The sequence below is a fragment of the Haliaeetus leucocephalus genome, unplaced genomic scaffold, assembly GCF_000737465.1.
Source record: "Haliaeetus leucocephalus isolate CR32 unplaced genomic scaffold, Haliaeetus_leucocephalus-4.0 Scaffold228, whole genome shotgun sequence".
Taxonomy (NCBI): Eukaryota; Metazoa; Chordata; class Aves; order Accipitriformes; family Accipitridae; genus Haliaeetus; species Haliaeetus leucocephalus.
This window is the reverse complement of record NW_010972664.1, coordinates 3,659,377-3,676,121: the sequence shown is the minus strand read 5'-3', so window position 1 is coordinate 3,676,121 and position 16,745 is coordinate 3,659,377. Positions and strand designations below refer to the sequence as shown.

The window sequence follows — 16,745 nt, the reverse complement described above, 5'->3', positions numbered from 1 at the left end:
GAAACACTGAAATGCTTCTTATATATTTACAGGAATTAAAATCATATTGGTGGGTATTAAAAAAATTTTAAATCTATTACATGGGACTTTTAACAAAATTAGCCAAAAGGCAGGGCCGTGAGCCGTTAAGGTTGCATTGCTCAATGTTAGCTTGTAGTTTGATGTTAGCATGTTTTTATTTGCTGAGTGATAATGTGTTCATTAGCTGAGGTCTGGTTGTTTTCTAAAGCAGTGTGAGGAATGAGCATTTCTTCTATTTATTCCACTTTCTTTTTTCCCCATTTTTGAGGCATGTGGTACAATACAAAGAAACATTAAAATTATCTTCATGCTGAAAGAGTGGAAATTGTTGGGATCTCTTCTGTTATCTAATTCTGCGATACTTTGGCTCGCTGATCTCTCTCTAACAAGTAGACTTGCAAAACAGTGTGCTTTGTCTGAGACAATGCAAGAGAGTCAGCAGGAAGCGAGTCTGGATGATGTCTTTTATACGAATTGAAGTGGATTAAGATTGCCTTGCTCTGATTATGAAACTGCACCCCAAACATCTTCATTTCCCTCTCTTCTTCTGTTCACTGGGTGACCATGGCTGTAGTATCTTGGTTGATTAGGGATCCTAGATATATTTTGGTGCACTGCTTTGATCTAGCATGAAGTGTCCAGACTACAATAGACCTGCAGTCAAAATTTTCAGGAGTTTTTCTTATTTCCAGTTCTTAAATGATACCACCTGTTAAGGCATGATATCTGCAATGTATGATATTAATTAGTGTTTTCCCTACAAATTAATTCTTTTCACGTATTGACTAGAGCTTTCTGGTTGGTTTCTTTTTTCTTTCGTTTTCTTGTCTTTGAACTAGATCACAGTCATTAAATGATGAACTTTAACAATAATCTTTCTTAAATATCTACAGTGTGTATATGCAAAAAAACTGCCTACCTACCTCCCAATTTCACCCAGTAGTGACACTGTACTCTTTTTCATATAGCCAACAAAGAACTTAAGAACACTGGGTGCTGCATTTTGAAAACCCTGTTTAGGGTTTACACAAAAAATGCTGTCTCTACTTGTGTTTCTTGTCAATAAAAATCTATCTGTCCTGGTTTCAGCTGGGATATAGTTAACTGTCTTCCTAGTAGCTCTTACAGTGCTGTGTTTTGAGTTCAGTATGTGTTCGCGGCTCGGGGACTGGCTGGGTGTCGGTCGGCGGGTGGTGAGCAATTGCCCTGCGCATCATTTGTACATTCCAATCCTTTTATTACTACTGTTGTCATTTTATTAGTGTTATCATTATCATTATTAGTTTCTTCTTTTCTGTTCTATTAAACCGTTCTTATCTCAACCCAGGAGTTTTACTTCTTTTCCCGATTTTCTCCCCCATCCCACTGGTGATTGCTAGTTCCTTTCTGCCCTGGAAAAGATTCTCTGGGGAAAGTGCAATTGTTTTATTGATTGAATAGTATATTATATTGAATAGTTGTATGAGCAGTTGACTTTTAGTGGAGTTTAAAAAGTTGCTCTTGAACCTGATTAGTTCAGCAAGCATAGCATAAAAGTGTTTTCAGCACAAACACAGGAGTTCAGAGTTCACACAGCAAGATCATGGAGTTGTCCTAGCTGTCCACTGACAATAATTGTGATCATTATTCATTGTATTTTAGAAAATATTGGAGTAAAATGTTAGCAAACCTTATCTACAGTATGTCAGAAATGCAGGAGAGTTATATCTATGAAGATTCTACACTGAATTTGTTAAAAAAAAAAAAAAAAAGAAAAAAAGGCAATCATCCTCTTCATTTATCTATTTTCTTTCTATCTGCATACATGTAGAAGGAGGTGCATGTGGTGAAATTTGACCCTTTGATGACTGAAAGCACATGCTGTACTGGATTACAAAGTATACTTCTAATACAACTTCAAAAGGAAATGTATTCTCAGTTTACAGTGAATTTTCACTATGAAGGACAGAAGAGAAAAAATGATTTTTTTTTCAGTAAGAGAAGAAAATTTTAAATTTATAACTTTATGCAAGATTGCTAGGGCCTGAGTCGGAAAAACAGAGCATGTATCTACTTTACAGCTGCAAAAATAATTACATGATGACTATCTGTGGAGTAATCTCTAATGGATTACATTTTGTTAGCATTTCATTATGTAATGTTAGAGCCAAAATAATTCATAGTAAATGGAAAAAAAAATAATAATTGTTTTGATGTATCTATGGCCTGGACCTTTGATGTCCTCCTAAGGCATTCTGTTAAGCATTAGTTAATTTGTGAAAGGTCTTGGTTTATAGACAAGGTACTATGCTTGTAAAGCTGATATAAGACTAAGGAGTGTATTTGTTTTTATTATGCAAGTATTGGACTTCTTTGTTGCTTCAAAGGTGCTGTCTGGTAGGCTTTCCTCATAGATTTACAACATCTTTCAAACTTGAAAAGCACTTACGGTTTATTAAGATCACTGCACTTGATTTATTTTATTTTTTTTAACTTAAGGGCACTTCTTTTTATGTATCTCTTAGCTTTATCCAAGTGATACAATCTTCAGCAGTAATAAGAGGCTTCTTACTCATGGTGAAAACACCCCTTTTATTGTGTTGCAATAGAACCGTGGTGTAGCAAATAAACTCTTCTGCACTTTCATGTCCTGTTGGCACTGGGAACTGGATGGATATAAGGGGTTTTTTTAGTAACTTGGTGCAACTTTTGTTTCCTCTTCTATGTTCTTTAAGTTTGGAGCAGTGAAAAAAAGAAGTAATAATATGACCAGTGGCTCTAAGCCAGATCAAGTCTCTATTAAATAGAAAATATTCTTTGACTTCAGCAGAACCAGTGTCAGCCTAGCCACCTACGCTACATGATTTACTGTGTCTGGATGGCTTGGGGGCTACTTGGGAACACAAGAAGTTGCATCTGGTTATTAATACTGTATTCAGTATGAACAGAATAAGTATATATAAGGTTTTCAGTGTGTGTGAGAAGTATTTTAACACTCCCATAACCAAAATAATTTCATGTATCCAATTTTGATGCATCAGTATTTAGGGGGATGTAGTACGCTGTAAGAGAATGCAGATTAAACTTAATAAAGTTTTGTTGAAAGAAGAAGGGAAGCTAAAGGATTGGTCTTTTGACTTACCTTTCTGAATAATTAAAAAAGACATAATTCCCTTTTCTGAAAACATATTATTTCCTTTAGATGTAACCTGGATTAATTTTATAGCTGAAAACATTTTCAATTTTCCCTAGTCCATAGAAGGAAAATATCCATGTGTTTTGCTTTTTAGAGAGAGAAATTCTTTGTTAGGTGGAATATGCTTTCTCAGGTTTTTGTACACCAAGCAATAGGTGCATGGTTTGTTGGGTTTTTTTTTTTTAAATCTTTCTAGACTGGGTCTGTTTGAGAGACCTAGTTCATCCAAGAGAACATGTTCATCCAATAGCATCTCATTATTGTAGACTAAATGACCTCCAGAGGTCCCTTCCAACCTGTAATTTCTTCATTCTTCATTCATAAGTCCTATCATTCTGTTGTATTAGCTTGTATTGTTAAAGTGATAGAGACATTTTATCCTTGATTATCCTCTTTCGGTGCATCAGTATCTCCTAGTTCCAGGGCATCGAGAAACATCAATAATTAAACTGAAATATTTGAAATGTGAGTGCTTCAGTATGGAAGGGGATTGGTAACTTGAGATGATGTCTGGTGAGATCTGCAGTATACTTCAGTCTTGTTGGTACACAGATGTTCTTCCATACTTCCAGAAATTATATCCTGTTTCTAGAACTGTGGTAAAATATTCTGTATTTATTGCTTTTGATTCGCATCTACACTTCTGTATCAATCTGGAACTTTCCCTGTTATGTATTATGTTACAATGAGCCAAGCTGGACACATAGGCCTGTGACTGTAGCTACCGAATGGTAGGGTATTAGAATGTAAGGTAGATGTACTTGAGAAGAAAAAACAGAAGATAGTCCTACTGATTATTGACAGGACTATTTGCCAATAATCCTCCAAAATAAAGAACTACAAGTCATTTTTGCTCCCTCCCTTCATTTTAGATTATATAGCATTGCAGAAGGTAGGTGTGAGAAAGGTATACTTCTGTCCCAAAGTATGCCAGTGCTAAGACCATTTTAAAAGGTCTTAACAGCAGGGAGGACTTTACAGAGAGGAATGGTTTGGTGGCAGTGCTGTACCTGCCAATCTGTAAGCACACCCACATTCCTTAACATCTAACAATAAATCACAGCTTGCTTTGAAGCAGCATTAACAACCAAACCACTACTCAATAGTGAATGTCCATATATCTGTGGTCCATGCATGGCTTGGAGGATATATTATTTGCTGCAGATTCTTGGCACTATCTACTGTTGACACAAGATTGTTGCAGGTAGCAAGAGTGACACATAGCTTTGTCAAAATCTTAAGAGTCCTTAGGTTGTAATGTACTTTTCCATTACTGTATCCTTTGTTCAGTGTGGAACGAGTAACAGCCGTGGAGAGGACTGGAATGTTATATTTGTTACCATTTGAGTTATTTATTTTTAGATTAAACCTAACACCACTTACTTGGCAAGACCTAGGAATGCCATTATTCTGTTAAAGTGTGTCCCTGTGTAGTGGTCTGCTGAGCACAGTGTGATGTCTCTCCTCTCCCAAAAAGAAAAATAATCACACAGCTATTGATAAAATTCATACTGTGTGATTGGAGGGAACTAGAGTTTTCTAGTCCTGGGCTTGGCCAAATGATGAGAAAGAACAAATTCTAGTAATGAAGCTGCAATAAAAATGTTTCTTTCTGTGAAAAGGTAGTAAAATTTACTTCTTCCAAATGAAGGATGTGGTCCTGGCTCAGGCTAAGGGATGACTCCCAGAGATCAGGAAAGATTTTTTTTTTTTTTTGCTTGAAAAAGACACAAGCCAAATTGCAAAGATGAGTTTGGCTAAGGCTGCACAAATGTTTGGCATCTTATAATGTCATAAGTTTAGTTAGTTTGTTCATTTTTGCCATAAATTTAGGGATGGGTACAATTCGTATGGCCAGTGGCCAATCTTTAACTGTAAACCTTTGAGATACTGGCAGGCTGAACTTGTGTCTCAGAGAAAGAGGGGCAGAAAGCAATCTCTTGTGCTTCTGTGCTTCTCCCCAGGTGGTGTTCTGCCTGAGCAGAAGACTTTGTGCCTTCTTGAGCTGTGAATAGGAATATTGTGCTCACACGCTAGGCAGACACTATGCCAAGTGCTACCACTGAGGCAGCTCTTCTGTGCAGACAGTCCTATGTCTGTGTCAGCCTTACACCGCTGTCAGTCACTTGGCTTGTTCACTGGAAGTTAAATATGAGTAGTACACGGGTTTTCTCTGTTACTGTATGGAAGTACCAGAGACCATCTGCAGATGCCAGATAAGATTCGTTAACTGAATTGTTCATTAATATAAAGTATAGTGACAACAGGGACCATTAAAGGCCAAAGCAAAACACTTTGCTGTGCTATTGGTGTATTGTTAGGTAATTTTTTACTACATTTTCGTTATTCTTTCAGTTCTACGGGATGACTTCAGACAAAATCCATCAGATGTAATGGTAGCCGTGGGTGAACCTGCAGTCATGGAATGTCAGCCTCCAAGAGGTCACCCAGAACCCACTATATCATGGAAAAAAGATGGGACCCCTCTAGATGACAAAGATGAGAGAATTACAGTAAGTATAAAAAGTTTTTCAAACAACACAAAAATCAAATAATCTAAAATTACTAGTCTCTTGAGCATGTGGGCATCCAGCCATGCTGTACTTTCTAGGATCTGTCCTTTCCTTGCCTCAGAGGCACAGCTAGTTTGCATTTAGCTTGGAATGTGTCCTCTGGTCTCATACTACTTCCTTGCAGGGTATGCATTTGTTTGTTAAAGAGGACCATGCAAAACCTATGTTCTTCTCTTCCTCAGAGGAATTAAAAGGGTGGAAATGAAATTCATTCTATTTGTCACGGTCCTATAATTTTCTTGCCTTTTATCCACCTACAAATTTCTGCAACCTATAATATCTGCCTTCTTTGGTTGGAAAGAGGAACTACTAGTAGTCTAGCTGAGACCTTCTTTTGTAATTCTGATTAAAAGAATCCATGCAGAAAGGTTGTGTGTTGTATTAGGAAGGATAAGAAGGCTTTTGGCATATAGTCACATTTCTTTAGAGAGATGATGGCTTATCATGCCCTCTCAAATCAAGCTGTTTTCTTGTTAGAGGTGTTGTCATACTCATTTGTATCAGTAGCTTGCTGAATACAGCATGCGATTATTCAAAAGTATGGATAAAGCAGCTTCTCAAATCAGAAAACTATCCTTCTTTTATTTTTTGACATGTGAAACAATAAGGTAGTAAGCCTAAATGGCTTGAAGAAATAGCAATGAAAAATGGAGTTCAAAAATCATTTATATGCTGCCAACATGGTGATACAAAACATCTTTCCATATGGTGAGAAACCGTATCATCTGAAAGTACATAGCATGCAGGATCCTGTTGGTACTGGGAGGATTACTAGTGTAAAACAAGGTCAGAGGCACATACAATTTATATACCTCAATCATATGCTGAAATGAGGGAAGTTTTTATTGGAGGAACACTTAAACCCCAGCAACCTAACTAAAAAATTACCGATTTTGTTTGAGATTTAAGTTGCCTCTTGTTCTGTTTGTTTTTTACAAACAAGACAAAGCTCAGGCATTCTGTACCTGTGGCATATGCATAGATTTAAATTTTTAAGTACCCTACCTATCTGATTGCTGGCTGTTAACACAATTCCTCCAATCATACTTGCTAAGAATTTGCAATTCCCTTTTCAAATCTCCTTCCCACTGTGACAAGTCAATTGACCTGAGATGAAGAGAAGATTCCAGTGCTACTGTTTTTTTTTTCAGGAAATGCTTTCCAAACTTGCATTTTCTATTGCTACACTTTATTGTCTTGAAGGATTTTCAGGTGTTGCCTATTAAGTACATTTCTTCCATTATACATCAAAACTGCTCTTCTCCCAGCTGCTGGAACAAAGACATATCCAGAACAAAAGCAGCTATCACTGACTGGCGGTGCCACCTGTATTTATTAAAACTGTGCTTACGATGGAATAAAGCCCCACAGTTTGGTTTTCTTTTCTGGTGATTATATCAAATGCTCACCTACATAGTATTCTTTCACCATGACATCTGGTGGAGTTATCTGGCATTATCAGTTTCTGCTTCCAAAAACAAACAAATGAGAATGAGTTTTGATGTAGGTGTAGATACACATTTGTTTCACATGCCCAAATGAGTGTTTGTTTTCAGAGGTGTAAATTAACAGTGCTGCGATAGCTAGCACAACTGCAGTCATTTATGTCCTGTTTGCCCGGCATTGTCTTAAGCAGCACTATTACTATCATGGGAGCTTTCTTGCACAGGCAAGAGACTGAAGCTATATTGTAATGCAGATTTGCATCAACTTACAGCTGAGCAGGATCTTGCCAAGTGGATAAATATGCATTCAGATGTACATCTTAACAGTTTTGCAGTAACCATCTGTATTATCTTGCTAGTGGCTGGGAGGCGAGGGGAGATGGGGACCTGGAATGGATGACATGCTAAAGGGCAGATGGGCAAAAAATGCTTATTTTGAAACCTGACTTAGAATTATTCCATTTGTGTTAACTTACCTCCTTTAGGTGATTTCCATTTCAGTTTACCAACAGGAACATAAAGAATTAAGAGTACAACAGCTGAAATAAGGATGAAGTCGTTGGGGTTTAAGTGATAGATTTCATTTTTACATTAAATCAACCTTTTTGTTAAAAAAAAGTTTTTCATTTAAGTGCCTATATTTAAAATGAACACCTACGTTCATTTGATGGCAAAATTATCATTCACTCAGTGAGACTAAATTTCAGGTAATATAGTTTACAGGTGTTACCTTCCTCTTTTTAAGCCACAAAATTACCAGATCAGGAAATGTCAAACTGTATGTGTTCGTGTTCAATATATATGTAATACCAGTGGGCATTTAATCAATGAAACTGCTTTAGTGGCTCCACTTCTAAAGCATTTCCAGTTGTTTTCTTTCTTAAAGGCTTGTTGATCTTTGACTCATTGCCATTTTAAGAGTTCCGTAAGTGTTAAAGGCTGTTTAAAGCATTTCATATTAATAGTTTCCTTTCTGACAAGAGATGTAAAATAAACATAATGATTGTACTTTTTTTGGAATAAGGGATGAATCTTGACACCTCTTTTTTGATTCATATCTATACTTTCTTCAAAAAGATGACATGTCCATGAAGCAACCTGATTTTTAATATATGGAAGCTTTTTTTCTCATCTGCAATGACAGGGTTAATCTTTGAGTCAGCAGAACTGGGCTTTGCAGACTGAGTATTAAGGGTGCCGGAGAAACAGAGGTGGTAGCTTGGTTCCTGACAGAGTGTTTGAAACAAGAGATGCAGATAAATAGCAGTTAAATAAGTTCCAAGTTAAGGCACAACTTCTCCTGGAATGCAATAAAAAGAAAATATTATTTTGTCCTTGTAGAGTTAAGGAAACAGATATGTTTATGTAGGTGAGATAATAAAAATCAAAGTAGTCTTTGCATATTTTTGGTCCATTTGTAGGGCAAATAAATGCGCTTTGAAGAGAAATAAATTTATATGTTTTTCAGGTTATAAACAGTAGTGAATGGAACAAATAAGAAATGAAAGTAAGGGTATGGGCACAGCTATCTGTGATGGGGATTATAGAAACAGATCTTTGCTTTCAGCACAGCTCTCCCAGTACTGCTCAGTTTTAGTACAAGTCAGACTCAGTGTAGGCTCTTCAGTGTACACAAGTCCACTGGGTGGATCTGATGAAGAATCATCATCAAAACATTTTTTCTCTCTGCTCTTGAATATGTTGTCTATAAACAGTTTTCTCAGTGCATTGGAGCTAAAAGTGATTTTTCTTATGTGTACTCTTTATACCACAGTATGAAAGCATATGCTTGATGTGGCTAATCCCTCTCCATATATTACAAATGAAGCGGGAATGACAGTCTTGCATGTGAAGCAAATGCTTATCTTTAACTTAATTTGTTGAATTGAAAAAAATTATCATGAGGCCAGAGCAGAACTAGTGTGATTTTGTGCTCATCTAGTTAATTTTTCTCCTGGTATTACTGTGAAATCAAGAATTCCTCCTATAATATATACATATAGTATACAATACATATAGCTTTGGTGCAGTCCGGTGAATAGCTCTAATTTTTCACTGCAAACAGTGTAAAAATAAAATGTATTTTCCAATTTCTGAAATGTTCTGTGTGTTGTCCTGGTTTCAGCTGGGATAGAGTTAACTGTCTTCCTAGTAGCTGGTACAGTGCTGTGTTTTGAGTTCAGTATGTGAAGAATGTTGATAACACTGATGTTTTCAGTTGTTGCTCAGTAGTGTTTAGACTATAGTCAAGGATTTTTCAGCTTCTCATGCCCAGCCAGGGCACCTGACCCAAACTGGCCAACAGGGTATTCCATACCATGGGACGTCCCATTTAGTATAGGAACTGGGGGCGGGGAATAGCCGCTGGGGGACTGGCTGGATGTTGGTCGGCGGGTGGTGAGCAATTGCCCTGCGCATCATTTGTACATTCCAATCCTTTTATTACTCCTGTTGGCATTTTATTAGTGTTATCATTATTAGTTTCTTCTTTTCTGTTCTATTAAACCGTTCTTATCTCAACCCAGGAGTTTTACTTCTTTTCCCGATTTTCTCCCCCATCCCACTGGATGGGGGGGAGTGAGTGAGCGGCTGCGTGGTGCTTAGTTGCTGGCTGGGGTTAAACCACGACACTGTACTAGGAGAGACTGTGAGACTCTCCTCTTGGAGCTGAGACATGGTGGGGAAAGAAGATGCAAGGTCTTGTCTGTGAGTGAGAGAGAAGGGAGCTCACCAGGGTGGGGAAGTTCCTCGTTCTGTTTCCACCTTTGGAATCGCTGTCTTGCCAGGTGAAGTTCATAGACCCACAGATTGCTTGGAGCGAGGATCTAGGCCAGGACTCTGGGCTTCTAGGTATCCTCACCAGGAACAGGCCTGCTCCCAGCCCCACCAGTCTAGCCATCTTCTTTGCATGGCAGCCCAGTGTCATTAGGACGTAGCCACGCGTTTCAGGTGACGAAAGCTATGAGTTTGCATTCCCTCGGGCTGAGGAGGAGCTGCAGTCAGTCTAGTTTCTGCTGACTGCTGTAATCACTAGACTTTGTCTTTCAAAATGTATTTTGTCTAGATGCAGAAGCATCAGTGGCTACGAGTACCATTAGCAATGACTTGCTTGGGCACTCACAGCAATTGCAGTGAGCATTGGTTGCTTCTAAGCCTGTGAATACCTCCAGTGTGCCTCCATTCACTTCTCAGCCATCTTCCTGTTGTACCCCAAAACCTCCCACTACCTTTCAAATGGTGTCCTCGCTGCCTTCCTATCACAGACTACTGCAATGAAATTTTCACCACATTCCCCATCCATTTCCTCCATCTCACAACCTGCCCTTGCATCCACCCAGCCTTTTTCTCCCACCTGTCTAGCCCCTCTCTATCATCTGATTAGTGCTAACTGCTTGTGTGGAGGTAACAATTTGGAAGGTCAGATAAGCAAACCCTCCTGCTGTATGCTGTAACGTAAAGACACTCTTCCTTTGGCTTTGCTGCTAGTGTAAATGGCTGGTGCACTGTGATTTGTAATGAATGCGGTGTTGTCTGTCTGCGTTAGGTTTGCTCAGAGCCTCCCCTAAGGAACTGTGTTGCTGCTCTGTCTTCTTTGTGAATCCCAAATGCAATTGCCTGTGTATGATGCTGACATAAGTAATCTAACCAAGATGGTGAGGCCTTTGAGCATATCTTTAGGCAAAAACTGGCAATGATTACAGACTCTCCGGAGCTCAAAGCGTTCAAAGAGGATTTTGTGGATCTCCCATCTAGACAGGGCAACCTCCATGTGCTTTTGGATCTCTCTCTCAATTTGTCTCATATTTTAGTGCAATGCCTGCATAATTTACTAAGCCTCAGTAAAATCAGGATGCAGTCAGAGTGCCTGTAATTATCAATACTTTGCTAGGGGGAGAATGTATACATATCTTGCATAAGCTCTGGAGCAAGTTGATGTTTGAGCCAGGTTTTCACAGCTGCTTCTGTTCCTGCCCCATGACCAGTAGTAGCCCATGCTTCAGAAAGTTTCCTAATTGTTCACATGAAGTCGTGGTGTAGGTGGTAGAAGAAAAAAGCTATGCATACTGAACATGAAATTTTAATAGGTAAAATCTTTTACATATACATGGAAAAGGATACTGGTACCTAAAAAAGAAATCCTTTGTAACTGAATACAAAAAGCAAAGCCTTTGCATTGAAACTTTGGTGCAGCACTGTGATTGCAATTTCCCCCTCTTTCGTATTAACTCTTATCTATCATTTATCCTGAATCATCCTCATTTGATTTTTAAAAGAAAAAGCTTGAGAAGCCATTTATCTTTCCTTGTTCAAGTTTCTTAGCTTTTAAGATCAAAGTTACAGGATGAATAATGCATACAGGTTTTCATTCCTTTTTTGTGTGGCTGTCTTGTGACATCGACAGTTTTGAATGACTTACACTCTTATTTTAGATAAGTTGTAACTCGAATACTTGATTCCTGTTTTGTTTCCTGGTCCTTAAATAGTGCATCACAAATATGAAGCATTTATTGTGTCTTGCACAATGCTATTTTCACACGAGTGAACGATGAAAATGTTTTCTACAAAATGTGAAAACAAAGCCTCTGATCTTCTGCTGTGACAGGAAAACCTCCGTAAAGGTACCATCCACAGGAAGATGCTTTATTTATTTGCCCCAAATTTTTTGTTAGTGAATTGTCAAAGAGAACTTGGTTTATTCTTCTTGGTGGAAACCATTCACAGCTCATTGCACTTTGGCAAGTTTAAAACTACATAGGTGATCCCAACGTGATCTCGGTCATAACAAGAAAAAAAAAAGAAATGGAAGAAATTACTATGCCTATCAGTTAAAAAGGAAAAGTGAAAGAGTTGTTTGTATTGGAGGGAACAGTGGAAAAAGCAGAAATTAATCCCCTATTTAGAAAAGGCACCTTTCCTTCCAAAGTTAAATCGCAGTGGGAAAAATTGCAGAGGAGAGGTGAATCAAGAAAAAGGAAACAAAAGCTGATGGAATTTGTTGCTGTGTGCTGTGCAAGAGTAACAGTCCTAACCCTTTAAAACAGCGATGCTCCTGACACAAACCATACTGTTACAATGCCACTCCAAATTAATTCAAGATGTTTATCCTTATTTCTTTCTTCTCCATTTCTTTTTTTTTTCCTGGCCTCCTCTCTTTTTTCATTAATTTATTAATTGTTAATCTCTTAACATCTTAATCTCCCCAAATTATGTATTTTAGATATACAGCAAAAGAATGCATATTCCTGTAGAAGGTGTAATGCTAATGGTAGCATAGTCTGTCCTATGGAGAGCTGCATGAAAGATCATGGCCTGGGTACACAGCACACAAAGCAGTGGGGGTGAGGGGAAGGGGGGGAGCAAGTACCTACAGTCCTGGGTTTTATTTCATTTTAATTGTTTTTCTTTTTGGGGGGCAGATTAAAGGGCAAGCAGCAATTTCCTATATGCCCCAGGAGGGTTAGAAAGAGAAGTGTATTTTTTCTTCTGATTCCCAATATGTATTTGTTGGCCCCCAGCAACTTCCTTTCTTCCCAGTCCTTTTTCTTCCTTCTGTCTCTTTTTCTCACTCCCTGAGAGGGTTGGCTTCCCACTCTACCTCTCTTTTTTTTTTCCTTTGTCTGCTGATCCTTGCAATGGTGGCTTCCTCGAGGATCAAGAGTAGTTTTTGTTAATGATTTATATTTCTTCTGCTATTAATATTGCTTCCTCTGGCGACAGAACTGGAGCTGCTGTGAGTTAACTTGGCACCCCAAGGGGAAAAAAATGTAAAAGATTGTGAAAAATAATTTGGAACCACACAACTGTCCCAGAAGATAGTGAGATTGGCTCTAAATCCTGCTGTTTCTTGCTCTTAGTTTTTCCAAAACGTGACCTTGTTTCTCTGTGTTCACACTTAAAGCTCTGTTTCAGGGTCCCTGTTGCTCCTGCTGGAGTCTCTTTGCTCTCCAGATTCCACAAATCATTCAAAATGTGTCTTCTGGATTATGTCCCTTGTTTTCTGTTCTGACCATGACATGTGCTTCTGTCGTCTCCTGCATTATCATCAGGACACCTTTCTCATCTTCCTCTTCAATTCTCTAATTCTCTCAGTGTGCCTGCACTTTCCCCTGCCTTGTCTAAACCACTCAAGTTTCCACATTTGCAAAACCATTCTGTCTGTGTTTAAGACTTTTCAGGGTATCTTCTGCTACGCTGCTACTTCCCATGTCATTTTTTTATTATCACAGGCATATCTGAGCTCTTTTCAGTGGTATGTTAGTCTTTGATTAGCATTTGTCGCATCGTTTTATACAGTTTGTGGGTTTTTTTTGGCTGATGCGTTAAAAACATTGCTGCCTTCTACAGAGGACCCTGCTCATCTTGGAAGGCTGTAAAAAATCTAATAGCCTGGGCTACCAGAAAGAAGAGAAAATATTAGACATACTTTCATTTTTGTATTCACTTTCCTCTTTCTCTTCTTCATCCTATTTGGAGTCTTAGCATATCCGCATCATTTTTCGGACTCGGCTCTTTGGGACAAAACTTTTCACGTCTAACCCATCCACGAGTAGTTTCCAACCCAGACCACAGCTGTTAATAGTGACAGCTTGTATTTCTACACGCACTGAAGTAAATGTGGATTGAAAATCCTAACCTGTTACAAGATTCTCTCCTCACAGCTTTTTGCAGGTTTGCCATTTTAAAGAGCATAGCTATGCAGACTTTGTCAGGCAGATGTGAGCTCATTCAGTTCGCTCTTTGAATCGACCAGAAGCCATATGGCAGCGGTTAATGTGGCGCCGAGCCTGAGCTAATAAGCCCTGCTGAGAGACAGGCTAGATCACTCCGGCACGGTATTGTACTAATATGGCCACACAGCTCCTGTTGCGCTGAGGGTAAGGGCAAAATGAGCTTGTGTTGGCTTGCAGTCTCCACGCGCCAAGCCAAAGCAAATGGCCTGAAAACGGCCATGTGGACATTCCCTTCCTTCTCTATAGCTCTTACAGTCAACTGTCACAAACACTTCTTTGGGGGACAAGAAGCTTTCTCCATTAATGTGATGTTTGCTGCAAGAAAATGGTGAGGAAAAAGCCCGTCAGTCTAAAGTGTTTGAGTCGTGCTCAATGCCTGACATTGTTCTAATTGGTTTAAATGGCTCATTATTAACCCTGAATCTTCTGTGCAAGGTTGCTGGATAAAGTGTAGGACAGAGTAACCCATGCGTTGATTCGTACGTGATGTGATGTGTCTTTTCAGTGACATCTCTGAAGAATAATATTGGCCTGTGGAATTAGTGGAAAGGGAGAGAGCATCGTGACGCAGGGCAAAAGGGCGGCCCAATGTCAAACATCTGCAGACTGGGGAGGACACCAGGTTCTGTAGGCTTGTGCTGGCTATCACAGAGAGAAGATTTTGCCTTTAGGACCAAACTGACCTCCTGTGTTCCCAAGGGCATGCTTGGTAATAGTGTAACCTACCATGTGAGGTTATGAGATTTATAAACTATGTTAACACTAACCAAAACTACTGGAATTAAAACTCTTGATAATTCAGTGCTAGATTAAAAGGCTCGTTGTGGTCATTTAATTGCTGGCTTTTTAAACCAAGTTATTGCTGATCATATTTTTCCTATAGCTAAGAGTATCTGTTCCTTCTGTTTTTTCTCACAACTTTCAAAAATGTTCCTTTGCATCAGTGATGTGCATTGCATCAGCTATTTTGTCTTCTTGCCACTTAAAATAGGCATTAGACATGCATAACTATGGTTTCTTAGTATTGTTTCACCCAGCAGTAGTGAAAAGTACTCCTTTAATGTGAACTAAGTATATATTTTTCTATGCCTAACTTTATTTTATACTGATTTCTACTTTTAAGTATAAAAGTAAAGTGAAGAAGAATAGAGTGCTTTTGCAGATACTCTGCAGACTTAAAGGAATTTGAAAGCTCCTCATTGAGTCAAAATTCTCCACAGATTTTTTTTGTCCCTAGCTGTGAACTGATGACCTAGATAGTAGAAGAAAATAAATGCCTGCAGCAAATAGAATATGTGTTAGATATCTGAGTTTTGAGACTTCACAGGCCTAGACATTAGACTATCAGGATTTTCTTGTTAAAATAGCTTATTGAGAGTTTTGAACTTCTGGGACCATCTGAAATTATAGAAATGGAGTCTGGGAAGCTTCTCCTTAAAAAATAATAGAAAAACAGGTTGTTGTTATCTTAGACTAGGTTAATTGAGCAATCCAGAGCATGTAGGACTTTATGATTTGAATGTTTAGGAGCAAAGGTGATTTATTATGTTGAGAAAGTAAATTCTTTGTTTTGTTTGGCTGACAGTCTAGTTGTTGGGTTTTTTAGGGATGGGTAAGGGAGATGAAGAAAGGATGTGGGAGGGAAATTATTTCATCATTCATTTTATTCTTTTAATGAAAAAGAAACATTTTTGTTTAGTTAGTTTTTTAAGCAGTCAGGAAAAGAGCATTTGCCTATGTTACTTGCAATAAAGATGAAGATTGGGTGTAGAAAGTTAATTCTTCTCCTCCCCTCTGTTCATCATCTGTGTGGAAATCGTACATGTAGAGTGTGGCCATCCTCCTTAAGATGAAACTCCATTTTTGGAATCACCAGGGACTGCTGTGCTGTGTGCCTTCTCCGATTACTTATCATGAGCAAAACCAATGAGAAGCAAAGCAATATTTGAAGAATCAGACTTTTAAAGCCTTTTATGAATCTGACACACCGAACATTAGGACTTACACCGGGAAGCCTGCACACTGTGTACAGGCAGAAAACACATTCAGAGTAGAGTTCAGTCCATTGGATGTGGGACTTAGGATCCCTACAGATCAAATGTGCAAAAAAGCACTAGAAATTTTCTGCGTTCCAAGGTTCTTTCATGCAGACTCCTGGACCTGTGAGCCTTTTACTTCATTTTTTACTGTATTTGCATTTACATTATACTCGTATACAGGGGTATTTCCATTAATAAAGCATGCAAGACCTTTTAATACACAAATATCCTACAGAAATCAATGTATTATTTGTGGCAAGTCTGTATCAGTGAAGTGAAGCAACCCAGCTTCTTACTGTGTTCACTATTTTCCAAACACTGAAACCCTCTCCATTTGGAAGAGGGGGTGGGAGTGGGGGGGTGGTGTACATTTTTGTTCCTGAAACTCTCTAGTGGACCTTATAAATTTGATTGTTCTTGGCATTTTTGGTATTCCTAGTCGCTCACACACCGCAGCAGCCACATGTTGTCACTTAAAAACTAAATATCGGGTAACTGCTAACTGAGACTTTATTGTGTATCATGCTTTTTTTCAGAATTATTTTTGTAAAGTAAAAATGACACTAACTCTAAAAGCATGTTTAATAAAACCTCAACAATCTATGTGCTGAGTTTGCACATACTATGTTCTCAAAATCAAAAGAAAAATGTAGAATAAAAATAGTAGAGAAGAACAGTGCCCATTTTTGGAGCCTTGAACAGATGTAAGTGATTACGGCTTCGTGTTTGGTTTGCTTTGATTTTTTGGTCTACTTTTTGAA

The 16,745-nt window shown here is 38.4% G+C and overlaps 1 protein-coding gene across 1 annotated transcript in view; it reads left to right on the top strand.

Annotated features, from left to right (window-relative positions):
• The window catches only part of ROBO1 (roundabout, axon guidance receptor, homolog 1 (Drosophila)), a 658,904-nt gene that overhangs the window by 540,013 nt on the left and 102,146 nt on the right, over positions 1–16,745 (top strand). Inside the window, exon 4 of the mRNA XM_010567233.1 lies at positions 5,552–5,709. Coding sequence (XP_010565535.1) covers positions 5,552–5,709 — 158 coding nt within the window. The remainder of the gene's footprint in view (positions 1–5,551; positions 5,710–16,745) is intronic.